The 18,743-nt window shown below is 45.8% G+C and overlaps 2 protein-coding genes across 15 annotated transcripts in view; one reads left to right on the top strand and one right to left on the bottom strand.

Annotated features, from left to right (window-relative positions):
* Positions 1–15,960, bottom strand: part of HOOK3 (hook microtubule tethering protein 3) — a 127,148-nt gene extending 111,188 nt beyond the window's left edge. For all 3 annotated transcript variants that reach the window (XM_002720760.5, XM_051832317.2, XM_051832316.2), the window contains exons 1-2: positions 15,648–15,960; positions 6,471–6,556 (exon numbers count right to left, since the gene is read on the bottom strand). In XM_002720760.5, coding sequence (XP_002720806.1) covers positions 6,471–6,556; positions 15,648–15,704 — 143 coding nt within the window. In that variant the 5' untranslated portion in view covers positions 15,705–15,960. The remainder of the gene's footprint in view (positions 1–6,470; positions 6,557–15,647) is intronic.
* Positions 15,961–16,084: 124 nt separating this feature from the next.
* Positions 16,085–18,743, top strand: part of RNF170 (ring finger protein 170) — a 45,057-nt gene continuing 42,398 nt past the window's right edge. Inside the window, exon 1 of one of the 12 annotated variants that reach the window (XM_008273910.4) lies at positions 16,085–16,290. Coding sequence is in view for 2 of the 12 variants with exons in the window: in XM_051832328.2 (XP_051688288.2) it covers positions 16,781–17,028 (248 nt within the window). In the remaining 10 variants the exon portion in view is untranslated. Of the gene's footprint in view, positions 16,291–16,325; positions 18,053–18,743 lie in introns of those variants that run through there. The other 11 variants (XM_070068637.1, XM_070068636.1, XM_008273909.4 and 8 more) reach the window with 11 other exon arrangements.

The following is an 18,743-nucleotide window of genomic DNA, read 5'->3' as shown; positions in this document are numbered from 1 at the left end:
TATCCAAACCCCAAATAAATTTAAAGGTTGGGCATTTGGCCTAGCAGTTAATGTGCCCATCAGGACACCAGCATCCCACATTAGAAAGCCTGGGTCTGATCCCCTGCTCCAGCTCCTGATTCCAGTTTCCTGCTAAGACACTCTGGGAGGCAATAGGTAATGGCTCAAGTAATTGTGATCCTGCCATCCACATGTGAGACCTGCATCGAGTTCTCTGCTCCTGGCTTCAGTGTCTGCTAAGCCTTTACTAGAATGCTAGTCAAGAAGCTGCAAGAACCCGATCTGGTAAGAGTTTTCAACATACAATGTATGGAAGTGTGTGTTGATTGAGCAGGTAGGGCCCTCTGCTCCCTCTTTCCTATATCCTGCACACTCCCCTAACCCTTGATATAAAAGCTCTAGCAAACTGCTTCTCAGCGAGGCAGTTTGTTTAGGGAACTCTAACTGTCCACTGTCTCCTTACTTGTCACAAGTAAATAAATCTCTCCTGAGAAACTCCCATTTGAAACTAAACACCTGACAATACTCCAAGAGAACAGACCCCTGTATCTGCTAATAGCATTCCTCCTTAATCTCTCATTACATTCATCTTCAATGTTCCCTAAACTAAGCTCATGACACATCCACACTCCTCCAAATGGATCTCTTTCCTTTTTCCCACATCAATGTGTTTGCTTAAGTCAGAAAATTAAAAGTCAATTTCAACATCTCCCTTCACTAACCCCATACTAATCATCAAAATCTGCTGGTAGCTAGCATTCCATCTTCATTTTGTACCATGCTCCTCCTCTGCATTAGCCACTTAAACATAGCAGTGTTCACATATCCCATCATCCTTCAGAACTTCTGCATACGTCCTGCCCTCTGCTAAGAAATCTGTTAAGAATCATCTTTCAGATCCAACTTATCTCTACTTCCTCAGGTGAAATGCTCATGATTTCCTAGACTAAGCTAAACATGCCTCTTACAAACCTTCATAACACTGTATACCGCTCCTCTGTTGAATTTGTTACCATATCAGTTTTATTTTCTTAGTTAATTAAAATCAGGTCCTCCCCATATTATAAACTCCTCAACTCCCTTAGTAAGATACATCCTTGTATAACCAGTGCTGGACACAAAATAGCCATTCGATCAACATCAAATGAACACAGAAGTAATAAAATGTTGCTGAGGATGCTTAGATTACACAGCTGCTCAATATATTCTCCAATAATGTGGATAAATCGCACAGACATTAGCTTGAATGAGAGACAAAGTATTATTCCACTTTTAAGATGTCCAATGTGGGGAGCAGCCCGGACTGGACTGAGTTACTGGAATTAAGACTTATTCTATGCATCTGCTCTCCCACAACATGGCGCTGGGAGAGAAGAAAACAGCTTCTGCACAGCTGCCTCCAGTTCAGCCAATAAACTGTAGGACTTGCTCCTGATTGGAGAGCAGCGTACTCGGCGTGTGGGCAGCCGAGTTAGGATTGGTGGAGGAGGACTATAAAGGAGGAGAGAGACGGCATGCACCAGGAACATCTAAGGGGAACATCTGAAGGAACACCTGTGCAGCCCCCGAGAGAGCCGGCCGGCGGTGTGCCGCTCCCCTGCGGAAGTGGGGAATGTGGCCAGGGGGAACTGCCCTTCCACGGAGGTGGAAGGGATAGTAGCCAACCCGGGAAGAACCAGCAGCAAACCCGGGGAGGACCGAGCAGCAGAAGAAAGAACAGCGCAGGGTCCTGTGTCGTTCCTCCACGAAGAGGGGGAGCGACAGTCCAAGAACAGGCAAAAATAGTCAATGGTGTCGAAATCAGAATCATGGCTATCTCTGGCATTAAGATGTATTGATTAGGAAGGAGCATATAAAGGGAGCCATCAGGATCAGAAATTTCTATACAAGCTCAATCTGGTGACAGTTACAAGGAGATATGCACCTATGAGTAAAATCTGTCATTTTTTAAAGATACTTTTCTATATATGTCATATTGCAACAAAAGGAAGACAATCTAGTGAAAAATAAAAGTAGACAACTAAAGTACTGAGGAGAAATATGCCCACAAGACCATGGCATGTTGAAACAATCACTTTATAGAACCCAATTTTCACTGCAAATGAACAAATTAGAATGTTTATATTCATATGTTACAAAGCGATGTTATATGTGCATACCATGTGGACTGATTAAATCAAGGTGGTCAGCATCCATCACCTCAAATACTTTTTTTCACTATGAGAACATTTGAAATTTACTCATTATTATCAACTATAGTACCATGCTGTGAAATAAATATTAACAAACTTAAGTTTTATACTCTAACCATCATCTGTCCATTCCCTCTCCCCCATCCCCTAAGTCTCAGGTCACCACCATTCTACTCTTTGCTTCTATGAATCCAATTGTTTTATAGGCTCCACATTTAAATGAGATCATGGACTTTTTGTCTTTCTGTGTGTGGCTTATTTCACTGAGCACAGTGACATCTTCCAGATTCATCCATGTTGTTACAAATGACAGAATTCCTTTTTTTTTTTTTTTTTTTTAAGGCTGAACAGTATTTCATTGTGTAACTACACCACTTCTCTTCATTTATCACTTATGGACTCTTAAGTTGATTCTGTATTTTGGCTGTTGAATAGTGATGCAGTAAACATGAGAATGCAGATGTCTCTTCTATACACTGATTTTGTATCCTCTGGACATATTCTGAAAAATGGCAGTCCCACAGTGTAAAAGAGTTGCTTCTGTTCTACATCCTCACCAATGCTTGCTATCTTTCTTTCATCTTTTCGATGACAATCATTCTAAAAGGTGTGAAGTGATATCTCATCATGGTTTTAAATTCTATTTTCCTAGTGATTAGTGATTCTGAGCATTTTTTTCAAAACCTTGTTGTTGTATGTGCTCTTTGGAGAAATGTCTATTCAGGTCCTTTGTTCATTTTTATTTTATTTTAAAGATTTATTTATTTGAAAGGCAGAGTGAGAGCAAGAATAAGAGATAGAGGGAGACAGGGAGAGAGATCAATCTTCTAGTTCACTCCCAAAACAGTTTCAATGGCCAGGCTGAAGCCAGGAGCCAGGAGCCCTTCCAGGGGCATCATCCAAGCTGATCAGATGTGAAGGCACTCAGCTATGGCGCTGGCTCTGTACATTTTTAAATCAGGTTACTTCTTTTCTTGCTTTTGAACCTTGTTCCTTATATATTTTGGAAATTAACCCCTTATCAGACCTTTGGCTTACAAATATTTGCTCACAATCTGTGGAGTATCTCTTTCCTCTATTGCTTCCTTTGCTGTGTAGAAGCTCGAGTTTGATGCAATTCCATTTGTCTATTTTTGCTTCTGTTACCTGAGAATCATTGTCAGACCAATGTCAAGAAAAATTTTCCCATTTTCATCTAGCAGTTTTAGTTTCAGGTCTTATGTGTAAGTCTTTAATCCGTTTAGAGTTAGTTTTTTGTTTACTAAAATTTTTTTTAATTTATTTGACAGGTAGAGTTATATACAGAGAGAGAGATAGAAAGGTTTTCCTACCATTGGTTTACTCCCCAAATGGCCGCTACGGCCAGCACTGCACCAATCCGAAGCCAGGAGCCAGGTGCTTCCTCCTGGTCTCCCATGCAGGTGTAGGGCCCAAGCACTTGGGCCATCCTCCACTGCCTTCCCAGGCCACAGCAGAAAGCTGGACTGGAAGAGGAGCAACTGGGACCAGAACCCGGGGCCTATATGGGATGCCAGCACCACAGGCAGAGGATTAACCAAGCGAGCCACGGTGCCAGCCACTAGAGTTAGTTTTTATATACAGTATGACATGAATGATCTAGTTTCAGTCTTCCGCATGAGTAAATCAAGTTTTTCCATCACCTTTGTTGAAAAGGCTGTCCTTTCCTCATTGTGTGTTCTTGGCAGCTCTATGGAAAATCAACAGATTACATCCAGAGGTGTGTGAGTTAATTTCTGTGCTCTCTGTTCTGTTATATTGGTTGGTGTGTGTTTTTATGCCATTAGCACAGCTTTGTGATAGTTTGAATTCAGGTATGTGATGTCTCAAAGACTTGTTCCCACTCGAGACTGCCTTTGCTATTTGGAGTTTTTGTGGTTTCATACAAATTTTTGGATTTTTCTTATTTATGTGAAGATATCATTGGATTTTTTGATAGAGACTGCACTAAACCTGCAGATGGCTTTGGGTAGTATGGACATTTTAACAATGCTGTTTCTTCTAATCCTTGAACACGGATTATCTTTACATTTATCTGTGTCTTCAATTTCTTTCATCAATGCCTTATAGTTCTCAGTACACAGATCTTTCATCTTGATTAAATTTGTCTAAGTACTTGATTTTTTCATAGGTATTATAAATGGGATTAATTTCTTGATTGCTTTGAAGATAGTTTGTTAGTGTATAGAAACACTACTGCCTTTTTGTATGCTGATTCCGTATTTTGCAATTTTACTATATTCATTAATTAGTTCTCAGTTTTTTGGTAAACTCTTTACAGTTTTCTATACATAAAACATCAGCAAACTTCAACAAGTTCAACTCTTCCTTTCCTGTTTGGACACTTTTTAAATCTTTTTCTTGCCTAACTTCTTTCGCTAGGACTTCTACTACTATATAAATAGAAGTGACAAGAGTGGGCATCTGTATCTTATTCCTGAGATCTTGTTCTGATAAAATAATACACACATTCTTTCTTTTCTTCTTGTTGAATGACGGCAATTCTATTCAAATTAACTTACATAAAAAATTCACCAATACACATCTATTTTTTTTTTTTTTTTTTTTGACGGGCAGAGTGGACAGTGAGAGAGAGAGACAGAGAGAAAGGTCTTCCTTTTGCCGTTGGTTCACCCTCCAATGGCCGCTGTGGCCAGCGCGCTGCGGCCGGCACACCGCGCTGATCCGATGGCAGGAGCCAGGAGCCAGGTGCTTTTCCTGGTCTCCCATGGGGTGCAGGGCCCAAGCACCTGGGCCATCCTCCACTGCACTCCCCGGCCACAGCAGAGGGCTGGCCTGGAAGAGGGGCAACCGGGACAGAATCCGGTGCCCCGACCGGGACTAGAACCCGGTGTGCCGGCGCCGCTAGGCGGAGGATTAGCCTATTGAGCCACGGCGCCGGCCACCAATACACATCTAAAAAGCTCACTTAGCTAGGCCCCCATACCCACAAATAATTTTTATTTACAGAACTTCAGTGAACCTTTCCAGACCACTGGAAAGGTAAAAGTTATTGGGGCACCTCTTCAAGGAGACCATGAAAACTACAGATCTCTCATCTCAGAGGGCTAGAAATCAGGGCAGGTCAGCTTCCAGTCAAACCTTCTTGAACTGCATTGAGAGCCTGTGTGCCTACACATCTAGAGACATCAGCTGAGTACACTAAGTTACAGAAGACAACAAATACTAGTGCAGTTTCCAAACATGAGTCCTCGGCTCAAAGGGCACAAAGACATTCTCTGGCCACTTGACTTGCTTCTCAGATGGGCAATTCTAGAGCTTGTCACAAGCTAAGTAATAGCAAGAATTCATTCAATGATACCGATTCCCAACAAACTTTAGAAAACCTCAGTCAAATGTAAATATTTTAATGTCATCAGGCTAGGGAACCCACAGATCATCAAATTATAAAAGTATCCTGAAGTCACACCAATCCCAATGACTTCTTAAATTCACATAATCCTTTTATTTTAAAATTCCTAGGTCAAAAGTTAACAGTCATGTAATAGCAATTTTAAACTATTATTTTTCAAAGTATGCAGAAGAAAAGAATCAAGGATGTTTTATACATCCCAAATACTTTAGTCATTCAGCAAACATGAACACCCATGACACAGATTAAAGCAGAAGTAACTGCTAACATTTGACCATTCTGACCTACAAAGAATGGTCATTTCATAATCTTTAACCCAAAACCAGGCACTTTCCTAGTTGCTGGGACTCAACAGTGAACAAAATAAATTTCCTGGCTTTGTAGGGAGCTTGTATTCTCTGTGTGTATGTTTGCAAGAGGAAGAACTATAGAAATGAACTACCAAATACATGACATTATCAGATGATACTACAAACTTTTTGAAGAACATGAAAGGTTAAGGGGTAGAGTATAGCAGAATGGTTGGTGCTATTTCATATGGGAGGTCAGGGAAAGCCTCAGTGTTATGACAACATCTGAGCAAAATCCTAAAGAGAAAGGGAGTAACAGATCATGCTACAATGGCAAAATCTGGTCACTGACATGAAAACTTCTGCCAAAAAGTACAAGAAATACTTCTGCTAAAACCACTGGAGTGTAACAATTACAGCCCTAATTAAACTTGCAACCCATCTATTCCTAACAAGCACACACAATCAAAATCATCACTGCTGTTATGGTCTTTATTCTACATAAAACATAAGTTTCATACATTTTGTTATCCATGTTTTCAACCAAGTAAATATCATATATAAGAACATACTTAAAAATAAACCACTTATTCTTACATCTTTTGAAGAACCTGGGCCATCACAACCCCACTCGTTAAATCTTCCACAGTCTGGCATGGTGCATCCACATTAAATGTCTGGATCTAAAGAGAGAAAAAGATTCTATGGTTAACTACATAAACATTACTCAGGCTTTGTGTATGCATGTGTGTGTGAGAGAGATGATCTCATCTGGGAGCTGGAATAAATTTTTAAAAACAGAATAGTTGGACCTTTTTTTCCTTTATGGGAAATTTCCAGCAGATTGTCATTGCTAGTTTTTCCATTGGTAAAAGAAATTGTGCTAGACATGGGTGACTTCCCAGCTCCCATTCTACTTACAGATGATCAGTCTAAGGAATAAGAAATCAGAGTAACCCTCCACTACTGACTAATGCAGGAATAAAAAGGGCAAAGAAAGTCTGGACTAAGGAGAGACAGAGACAGAGACCCTCTGAGAAAGAAAAGCCAATCTCCTATTGATATGAATGAGTATGCTGTCTCAATCACTGCTAGTAGTCACCTTTCAAATTCTAAGGAAATCTCTCTTAGAATGATGCCAGTGCAGTGGGAGGCAGGAAGAAGGGGTAGAAAAAACTTGAGGTAAAAATGGAATCCCTGAATTAAAAAATCCTGAAGCTTCCTATTACGTGACACAAATTTCTCTATTGTTTAAGCCTAGCCAGGTCAAGGTTCCTGTTCCTCAGAGCCAAGATATTATTACAAGTACATGGAAGTCACCTTACCGTGGCTAGGTTATTCAATTCATTTTGATTTCAAATATATTCTGAACTAGAACTACTTGTGCACTAGTCAACAAAACATGGCTGAGACACGTTACACTTTTCCTAATCTCTAAAAATAAGTGAGGCCGGCGCCGTGGCTCACTAGGCTAATCCTTCGCCTTGCAGCGCCAGCACACTGGGTTCTAGTCCCGGTCGGGGCGCCGGATTCTGTCCCGGTTGCCCCTCTTCCAGGCCAGCTCTCTGCTGTGGCCAGGGAGTGCAGTGGAGAATGGCCCAAGTGCTTGTGCCCTGCACCCCATGGGAGACCAGGATAAGTACCTGGCTCCTGCCATCGGATCAGCGCGGTGTGCCGGCCGCGGCAGCCATTGGAGGGTGAACCAACGGCAAAAGGAAGACCTTTCTCTCTGTCCACTCTGCCTGTCAAAAAAAAAAAAAAAAAAGAAAAAGAAAAAAAAGAAAAAAATAAGTGAACGCAGCTAACAGTAATTATAACCAGTAGTGTAACCAGGAAATAAACTATTGCGAATAGACAGACACAGGCCATCCTCTCGGAGAGTTTAGTGAAACGAAACATGTTACAGGAAGTATAAATAGCAAGCACAAAAATTAGAATTGAGAGTGGGATGCAATCTAGGAATGAAAAGAGGCTCCGTATGGACTGGGTGGGAGAGTGAGAACTGGAGGAAGAGATGGAACAGGGACAAAAGTAAACTGGTAAAAGGTGGGGCTAAAGGAAGGAGCATGCTCATGAAAAACCCTGTAAGTCATTTTTGGACTTTCCCCTAGGGGCAATAGGGAGTAAGCAAAGGATTTTAAGAGGAGTGTGAGGCCATGAGATTTGCAATGTATAAAGATCATACTGGTGAAGCCGGCACCGTGGTACAGCAGATAAAGCCACGGCCTGCAGTGCCAGCATCCCATATGGGTGCTCTGGGTGCTCCACTTCCGATCTAGCTCTCTGCCATGGCCTGGGGAAGCAGCTGAAGATGGCCCAAGTCCTTGGGCCCCTGTGCCCGTGTGGGAGACCTGGGAGAAGCTCCTGGCTCCTGGCTTCTGATCAGTGCGGCTCCAGTCATGTGGTCATTTGGGGAGTGAACCAGCAGATGGAAGACTCCTCTGCTTCTGCCTCTTCCTCTATGTAACTCCACCTTTCAAATAAATAATCTTAAAAAAAATTTAAAAAAAGATCATACTGGTTGCAGGACGATGAAAACACTAGAGGAAAAGAAGAGGGCCCCTATTTGAGTAGGTTAATATTTAATACAGATGAAGCTAAACTAGGTAGTGACAATAGAAATATTGGGAGTAACACTCAAGAACCATCTATCTTCACACACATTTTAATTTATTTATTGGGTTAGGAAAGAAGTAAAACTGCTGGTTCACTCCACTGTATCACAACATTTATAAAATATTTTTTTAAATAACTATTGGGGCTACTGTTGTGGCACAGTGCGTTGGATCTCTCAGTTTGCATCCCAGCTGCTGTGCTTCTTATCCAGTTTTCTGCTGATACAACTGTGAAGGCAGCAGAGGGATGGCCCAAGTACTTGGGCCCCTGCCACCCATATGTGAGACCAGGATGAAGTTCCTGGATCTTGGCTTCAGCTTGGTCCAGCCCTGGCTGTTTAGGCATCTCAGGAGAAAAATCAGAAAATGGAAAACCTCACTCTCATTCTCACTCTGTCTTTCAAATGAATAAATAAATCTTCCCCAAAAAAAAATCACCAAAAAAATTTTTTTTGAAAGGCAGAGTTAGACAGCGAGAGAGAGAGAGACAGAGAGAAAGGTCTTCCTTCCATTGGTTCACCTCCCAAATAGCCACTATAGCTGGCACTGTGCCGATCCAAAGCCAGGAACCAGGTGCTTCCTGGTCTTCCATGCAGGTGCAGGGCCCAAGCACTTGGGCCATCCTCCACTGCCCTCCCAGGCCACAGCAGAGAGCTGGACTAGAAGAGGAGCAATCAGGACAGAATCTGGCGCCCCAACTGGGAACTAGAACCCGGGGTGCTGGCGCCGCAGGCAGAGGATTAGCCAAGTGAGCCGCGGCGCTGGCCACCAAAAAATATTTTTAAAAGAACTATCAACAAGTACAGTCTGTAGCACCTTCATATTTTATATAGCAGAGCCTTATGAGTAGCAATAGTTATAGCTGGAAAGGCGAAGCAAGTTATCTTAACTTGCTTTTACTTAAGTTACCTATTCAGGAGAGGTTATGATAAGAAAGTCCTTCTAAGCCATCCCCTGACATGCTAGAAGCTCAGTAAAAATTACTAAGCAAAAATGTGGAACAAATAAACATCATCTGCAGGAAGTGATTTTGAATTTTACCCGTACTGCCTCCTCACTGGTAAGGTGGTAATTATTTTAAAAGAAACAAGCACCTGTTCTCATGTTACACTTGCTACAAGAATGGCCCACTAAAAAAAACAAAACAAAACAAAACAGAACCTTGTAGGTGTGATTAGAAGGAAAAAGGCTCCTTTATCTCTGCATCAGGAACCTTAGCAGAATGCCTGATACCAAACAGGCCCTCAGTCAACACTGCTTCAAATGGAATGAACTAATTCTAATCCCCAGTTTTACTCCTAAGTTGCAGTGTAACCTTAAATGTATAACCTCAATTCTCTTTTTCAAAGGTACTTGTTGCTTTAATTTTTACTTATTTGTTTACTTGAATGGGGGAGGGGAAAGGAGGGAGGTAGGGAAGGAGGGAGGAAGCAGGGAGGTAGGGGGAGAGGGAGGGAAAGGGGAGAGGGGAGAGGGGAGAGGGAGAATCTCCCATTTGCTAGTTCACTCTCCACATGCCAGCAACACCTGGGGCTGGGACAGGCCAAAGTCAGGATCACTGCCTCTCAGGATGAAGATTAGCAGAAAGCTGGAATCAGAAGCAGAACTGGGACTCAAACCTAAGCATTCTGATATAATACCCACCCCACTTTCATCTCTCTTAGTCAGTTTTTCCATGTGAAGACTGGGGAAAAATAACTTTCGGAGGGGTATGTGGCTTAAGGACTGAACAAGAAAAACAAAGCATATTAGGGATTTTTAAAAGCATGAAGCAGTGCTCCCCAAATGCACATCACACACAGGAAGTCAGGAATCTATTTTTAACAAACCCATCCAATAATTCTCATGTAGCTAGGCGATGGTTTGGCATTTGGAATCCTCTGATCTAACGTACTACCAAATATAAGGATACAAGATTAGAAAACTGCTTCTGGCCAATTAGAAGAAACTATTAATTCAAAAAAAGCAAATAATTTAAATACTTTATTTCTTTTTTTATGACATATAGAAAGCTAAATTTTACTTTGATTCTTAAAAATTTATTTATTTATGGGACCACCTGCTGGTTCACTTTCTAAAGTGCTTACAATGGCTGGGGCTGGGTCCAAAGCAGGGTGTTGAGACCTCAACACAGTCTCTCTTGTAGAGGATAAGGACCCAACTACTTGGGCCATCACCTGCTGCCTCTTAGGGTCTGCATTAGCAGAAGCTTGAATTGGGAACAGAGCTAGGACTTGATTCCAGGCACTCTGATATGAGATGAGGGCTTAACTGCTGGACCAAATGCCTGCCCCTACGGTTTCCAAACCATTATTTTCTCAGTATTAGCCTTTGAGCTGCACAGTTGTTCATGAGAGATACATGACGTCCACCTCTGGCTTTGAGAAAGAAGTAAAGTAGATCTCAAAGAAAATTTATCCCTAGAGTCTTGCTTTTGTGGTGACAAAAATGTTCTCAGAATTAGACACAACAATAACACAACCTTGTGACCATACTACAAAAGCAATAAACTGTATACTTCATTTTTTTTTAAACTGTATACTTTAAAAGGATGAATTTTATGGCATACAAATTACATCTCTCTCTTTTTTAAATATTTATCTTCTTATTTGAAAAGCAGAGTTACAGAGAGGCAGAGGCAGAGGAAGACAGACAGAGAAGTCTTCCATGCTCTGGTTCACTCCCCAAATGGCCACAACAGCCAGAGCTGAGCCTATCCAAAACCAGGAGCCAGAAGCATCTTCCGGGTGTCCCACGCGGGCACAGGGGCCCAAACACTCGGCCCATCCTGTACTGCTCTCCCAGGCCATAGCAGGGAGCTGGATTGGAAGTGGAGCAGCCAGGTCTCCAACTGGCGCCCATATGGGATACCAGCACCGCAGGCAGCAGCTTTACCCACTATGCCACAGTCCCTTACATCTCTATTTTTAAAAAAAACCCCATACCAGTCCTCTGAACTAACGCTGATGGAGTATTTCAAAATAATACAATACAACCAAAAGATAACACCACCCAGCTTCAAGAAGGTATAAAATTCTACCTTAAGGTAGCCACTCTGTTCATAGCACCCAACCTCCGCCTCCCTTCATGCCCCAAGTGTAGGAGTAAAGCATGAGACCACCTGGAATGAGTGTCCCAGAGCAGGAATTTTCAACCAGGGGTCACTCTGCTCCTGGAAGATAGTTCTGCTGTTAGCACCAGGTAGGTGGTTTTGGCATTTAGTAGAGGCAAAACCGTGTTTTAGGGCAATGGTTCTCAAAATGTGGCCCCCCCTATCACAAATGGTTGCAGGGCTTAGAAACGTGTTAGAAATACAGAATTTTAGGCCCCATGTCAGACCCACAGATTAGAACCTCTGGGTGTGGGGCCAGCAGTCAGTGCCACTCAATACCAAAGCATGAGAACAGCTACTCTAATTAATATGAAACAAAATCAGGTTTTGAGCCCAGGTGGTCTAACATCAGAATCTGCCCTCTTAGTGTCATGCTATATTGAACCTTTTTAACTTCTATACGCCAGTAATTTCTTTTTAAAAATTATTTATTTAAAAGGAGGGTGACAGAAGGATCTTTCATCTACTGGTTCACTCCCCAACTCTCCACAACAGCCAAGGCTGGGCTAGGTGGAAGCCAGGAGCCACGATGTCCACCTGGGGTCTCCTGCATGGGTGCAGGCACTCCAGCACTTGAGCCATCTGCTGCTTCACAGGTCTATTAGCAGGTTCAGAAATGGAGCAGCCAGGACTCAACCCAGCACTCACATGGATGCTGGTGTCACAAGTAGAAGCTTAAGCTGCTATGTCACAGCACCCTCCCTAATCCGTGATTTATTTATTCTCCCAACGGAGGACACAAAATTGTTGGTAGTATGGACTTGGCAGAAGACCAAGAGTGGGATGGGGACGATTCCACATAAGTGCACACTTCCTCATTTAATCATCACCAATATGTCATTTAGAGGCTGCCAGTAAGTTACAGGAAAATATCATGGATAACTTTCAGTTGCCAGGTGTCCCACAAGGGCACTAATAAGCCTATGCTATGACTCAGTTCACTTAGCTTCTTGTCATTATCTGGTAATATTCTAGATACTCTTGTCTTCCAGTTTCTAAACGCTGGGAAAATGCAATCTTTCATGGCAATTCATGCACCATTCAAGAAATTGAGCTTGACAGGTGTAATAGCAGGGCAGACATTTTCTAACAAGTTGCAGTACATATGGGCTCAGAGGGTGGGGAGGAGAGGTACAATGAAAATTTTCAAGCACATCCTGCTGAACCTGCTTACTGCATAAACTTGGATTTGGAATTTAAGCTTAAAATGTTTCCAAGGGTAGTTTGTTACTTTGTCTTTTCTTAAGTATTCCTCTTCAACAAGTGTGGAACAAATGGTTCTTGGGCTCTTTTATACAATGGCAATTTATCTAGCATTTGGGGCAATGAGATTCAGTTCCACAGAACCACATCATGGGTGACTAAGAGTCATACCTTCACTTATTATTTTAACCATTCTCAGTGAAGAATTTCTAAAAGGTACTGTTTATCTCTCCAGTCTCAAAATGCTTGCTACATGGTGGAAGCAAAGTTGTGACACTAGCCCAGACCGCACTTTCGATTCTTGGGTCTTCTCTGCTGTTGACAGCTGTTTGGATTTGCTGAGTGCTGCAGTCACCCCCTAGCTCCCCATGTGCTAAAAAAAAAAAAAAAAAAAATCACACAACCACTCTGAGTAGAAGCTTATGTAAAACAAAGTAAACTGTTCTAAATGCCAGTCTTTTCTTTGGAGTGTATCTCATTGTATCCATTTCTCCTACAACTGGTGTTTTTTTTTTGTTTTTTTTTTTTAAGATTTCTTTATTTATTTGAAAGTCAGAGTTACACAGAGAGAGGAGAGGCAGAAAGAGAGGTCTTCCATCCGCTGGTTCACTCCCCAGATGGCCACAACAGCCGGAGCTGTGCTGATCCGGAGCCAGGAGCCAGGAGCTTCTTCTGGGTCTCCCACAAGGGTGCAGGGGCCCAAGGACTTGGGCCATCTTCTACTGCTTTCCCAGACCATAGCAGAGAGCTGGATCGGAAGTGGAGCAGCAGGACCAAAACAAGCGTCCATGTGGGATGCCGGCACTTCAGGCCAGGGCGTTAACCCGCTGTGCCACAGCACCAGCCCCACAACTGGTTTTGGAATTGTATTCAGCATTTATCTGTTCTCCAGACAGGAGGTACTAACAGACTAGATGGACATGTTCTGTTACCTTAGCCATTATTCATAAAAACCCTTTATTCAGCTTTCTATCCTGACAGGTAAAAGAGAACAAGTCCAGCACTTTAACTCAACTTTATTTTGAAACATTTCAATGTTCAGTTTAAGTGTTTTCAAATCTTGCTTTTTGTGTGGCCCCTGACCTCCACTTTTGTCACTGCTCATCTCTATTCTGCAGAAATTTTCCTCCTTGAGGGTTCCAGTGGATTTCAGTATGGCACTCCCGGACCTCTCTGCAGTAGGTAGTATATATTGCCACCCCATGTCTTGACATTCTCTCAGATTCTAAATCGGTGCTTCCATGCTGTCTGGTTCTGTTGATAGCCCCTCAAAGTTTCCTCTATGATTCCGCCTCTGTATCATCAACATTTCTCACTCAAACCAACTGCACTATCATCTTTTTGCAAATAAGCTTTAAACATGTCTTTATTTCCATGACTTTTCTTGCAAGACTTTAAATGGTGCAGCACCACTTCAGATTCAATTCGCTTCCTCATCTTTTCTTTCCTGCTCCTTTTTCTAGCACTATTTGTACAGGATTTAAACCGTAAATCTAAAGATTCCCAGGCTTCTGTATACATGGTTCCCTCCACCATACCAAAGAATGGAGTAATGCTTTCCTCTCTCTCTGCTCTCCTCACTCTAGTCAAACCCTGGTACATTATGCAACATCAGTTTTCCTCTTCTAAAATAGAGCAGTGAAGAAGCCGGAACGGAAGAGTTGCAAGTTCTACTTTAGCTATGTATTACTGGGGGCTCTCTGAAGTCCCAAGAATGGTCTAACACAAAACGCGGTGAATGCATAGATCTCTTCGGTTGTACATACTCTACGTTTCCGAAGACATAATGTGATGCCTCGACAGGGCCACGTTAAAAACCCTAGACTCTGCTTTAATCAGGTTTGTAGCAAGCTACCTAAGAGAATGCTTCTCACACCTGCACAGGAAGAGGGAGCTGAACTTGTAACCCCAGACTAAACAGAACTTCCCTCACGTTAGTGGTCTGTCTTTAAAACGAACACAAACGCGGCAGTCACCTCCATAAATACGTCTGTGTGCTATTCTAGAAAGGTCACCCGGCATGTGTAGCGATGAGTAAAACCCGCGCTCCCGAAGGGGGCACCGGGCTCGCCCCAGCCAGAGGGTGAGAAAGGCCAGAGCAGGAGTTTACTCCTAAACAGGCTGCTCCAGGCGCCGGAACCGCGCGCGCACACAGACTCTGCAAACGCCAGAACTCCGCGGCCGGCCGGCCCTTCGCGGTCGGAATCCCGCAGCGCCGGGACTCCCCAGACGCCTCCGGGTTCCACCGCCTGCCACGCACCTTGCAGATCCCCTTCCAGCCTCACGTTCGGGATCTCTCCCGAATGCCGCCCCACCGCCCGCTTGCCTAACGGCCCGGGCGCATCTGGCGTCCGACCCACGCCGTCGCCGGGCGCCTTTTATTATCTGTTTTTTCCTATTTTTCCCACCCGACCTCAAAGGAACTTCTCTCTTCCGCCGCGGCGGGCACGTCCTTCGGGAGCGTTACAACAAAGGCGGCGAGCGGCGGAACCCTGGGCCCGAGCGCTCCCCACCCGGGCCGAGCCGGGGCCCCCGCCTCGGGGGTCCCCGCGCCGAGCGAGCAGCGCCAGCGCCCGCGCAGCGGCAGACAACGACGGTGCCAGTGACGGCGCGCCCGCACCCCGTCATTAGCCTCCCCGGACGACACCCCACACCCCGGGCCCGGCAAGTTTCTCCCGGACGCCGCTCGCACCCGCATCCCCGGCCCTGACCGCCTCAGGCCCCGGATGTGACGGCACCGGCGCCCGCGGCGCTCGCCCCCCGGGACGGGCGGGGGGGGTCCCGGAAAAGCGGCCCCGGAGCGGGAGCCGGAGAGTCTCCCAGCGCCGCGGCGGCACCACGTACCCAAGTCAGAAGGCTCTCGCACAGCTCCACCCGCTCCACCGACTCCACGCTGAACATCTTCCCCCGCTGGGGCTCGGCAACGCCTTCTCCACCAGGCCAGAAACCGCCGCGACGCGGTGCGGGTGCCGTCCGCAGGGTCCCGGCAGCCGCCCTGGCCTCTGGCCCACCTCCTGCTGGGGCCCGACCGCCTGCTCTCGCCCGGGCGCTGGCAGCGGCTCCGCACCGTCACCCCCGCGCCCCTCCTGCTCCTCTCATCTGGGCGCGCGCGCTCGCCGCGCGCCACCCCCGAGCCACGCCCGCCGCCCCGCGTCCCCGCCCCCCCGCTGCCCACAGCCCTCCTCCAGCGAACGACGGGCGAGCCGCAGCGCGCAGGCGCGCTCCTGCGGGCCCGCCCCCGGCCCTGCCTCCGCGTGCGCGCGCGCGGCCGGTCACAGACCGCTGCGTGTCATGGCGCGCGCGCGGCGGCGGCGGCGGCGGCGCGCCGTCACGGAAGCTCGCAGTGCGCGTGCGCCGGTGCCCACACTCCACAGTAAAAAGGGGACAAGCTAGTGGTAGCCCGGGAGGGCTGGCGGGGCAGTCCCCAGAAATAATCTGTGTCCTCTGTCACCGGGAATTGGCGAGGTAGCTCCTCCGCGGTGGAGAGGTACGCGCCCCCTCCCCCCGGCCTCGGCCTCGGGCGTCCGGCGCGTGGCCGGCCACGCCCCCGGATCTGGACCGCGAGAGGGCGGGCGGCGCAGTCCGGGGTCGCCTCCCGGCCGCCCAGGCGTCTCGGGCCGGGGGAGTCTCTGATCGGACCCAAGCCTCCGCTTTCCTTGAGGATCCCCGGGGCCCGGCCCCAGCAGCGCCCCGTTCCCGTCCGGAGTCGCCGGGAGACTGTGGAGGCGGGCACGGTGGGCGTCTCGGAGGTCCTAGGTGGGCTGGGCCGGCGGTGAGGAGAGTTCCCCCCGTTTCCTTCTGGGGTCGCTCGGAGCCCCGACTCCCTCAAAGCTTGGCCTCAAGTGCGGGAGGCCGGGCGCCAGCTCTCCGAGCCGCGCGGACCCCGCCGGTTCCCGGGGCCTGTGCATCGTTCCCGACCTTTTAAGCGATGTAGCCTTTGCAGAAAAGTGCATTCGACATACGCGTTTAGAGAGTAGATGAAACACCCCGATAAAAGCCAAAAGCACTGCTGGAACCCTAGGAGTTCCCTGCCCCTCCCCCCCCCCCGTAGCTGTGTATGCGTTTCCGAGCCTGATTCCCTCCCTAGTCTGACTTGCGTGATAATCACAGTAGGTTTGCCACGTATGTGTGCATGCAATATAGTTGTCCTCTGCCTATACTGGGACGTTTATGAGTGGAAGCCTCTTGTGGGTTTTTGGTGGCATTCAACGAGTATTAAATACAGGTAATTTTCATTGCTGCCTGGTATTCCGTTGTGGTGTATCCTACTGTTGGTTGATCCGTTTTGTTCCAGTTTGGGGCTACTCAGTGCTATAAACCTTGCTCCTAGTGCTAACGTGCTGGAGTTTCTAAGACTAGGACATTCCTTGGAGTCTAAGGAGAGTTGTCAATTCATAGAGCCTGCAGACAATGCCAGAATTTATTTGGAGTGTGGCAGTTTCCCAGACACATCTTCCTTTGGTTTGGTTTCTGGAGCCCCGCCATCCTTTTCCCATGAGTATTTGGACTACTAGGGCAGCATTGAGTTACTGAGATTTCTGATCATCAGCCCATGCAAGGTGATTTGTCATTTTGTTAAAAAGTCTTTTCAGTGATCTTTCAAACATTCCTTACACAGGGGCCAAGGAACCTGTAGAAATTGTATTGGGAGAGTACTTCAAAAAGTTCATGGAAAAATGGAATTAAAAATCTAAGTGTATTTTGGTATACAAAGTTTTTTTGAAATCCATGCAGTATTGTTTTTCTTCGTAATGCACTCTTTGCATGTATTGTGAGGAAAAATTTTTTGAACTGAAACAAACTCATACTTTCAATTCCATTGTTTCTGGAGACTTTTGAAGTTTTCTCATAGGTGTTGGCAACTGCCTTTTCTTGTTTGTTGGGTCCCCTGGATCGCTGTCAAACCAGATTTCCTGCATTCTGCATTAGGTTGTTACTGGAGAACTGCTGTAACTTTCAGTGACCCATATCCTTGTTAAGCAAGGGAACACAATATATGTTGTCCTGCTGTGAGCCTGACTTGCGTGCATCTTGGCTTGCTAGCTTCCGCTGTAGGGACTGTGGTGTAGGAAGCACCTTTCGCTCTAGCTGCTCAGGGTGTCAAAGGCTTTGGCAACTGACCTAAAGCCTCCTCTTTCAAGGTTGACTGCTTATACCCAATTGTTTTGCCAAAAGCAGTGTTCTTAAGGCTTTATTTTGTAGCTCCAGTTACTGTTGATGAAGGACATTATGTTAAAAGCTTCTTAGAGGTGAGTAATCCAAGAAGCCATGTGGCCACCGGTGTTCTGTGTAAGCTTGGCTAAAAAGAGTTTTTCTGTGATTCCAGGGAGTGCTCGAATTTATTTCTCCTGTGTGTGTGTGTGTATGTGTGTGTGTATGTGTGTGTATGTGTGTGTGGCAGTGGCAAGTGAAAACGTGGTGTCCTGTGTGGCAGTGTTTCCAAATGTGTCCTGCCTTGCCAGGGAACAGATCCTGAGAGCTTTAATTAAAGGAAATTTGAGAGGCTAAACAGTACAGCTGGGGGGAAGGCATGGCTCAGTGTTCTACTTCCTCGACAGTTGTTAATAATAGTAATCAAAATGTTATGGTTTCCATTTACTGAGAGGCTGTAAAACGTGCTGGCCAATAGGATAAGTGCATTATCTTTGTCATCTCATAAAATCAGTGTCGTGATGCTGGCATCGTGGGTGGTGAAAGAATTCACCAGAACTGTCAGTATGAGCAGGCTGCAGGGAGCAGCAGGCAGACAGGACAGCTGACTTACAATCCGAGGTGTACACCTGCAGCGACGTCCATTCTTAGGTAGGGTAGTTTTCCCATGGTGCAACAGTTCTTCCTGGTTGGCTGATTTGTGTTTCTGTTTCTGAGGGGTGGAGCTGGGGAGTTTGTGTTGTCCTTAGCTTAGGGACTCAGCGAAGTGCCCTGGGGCAAGATGACTTG

Source organism: Oryctolagus cuniculus, chromosome 2 (genome assembly GCF_964237555.1).
Source record: "Oryctolagus cuniculus chromosome 2, mOryCun1.1, whole genome shotgun sequence".
Lineage (NCBI taxonomy): Eukaryota > Metazoa > Chordata > Mammalia > Lagomorpha > Leporidae > Oryctolagus > Oryctolagus cuniculus.
This window is presented reverse-complemented; position numbering and strand designations above follow the sequence as displayed.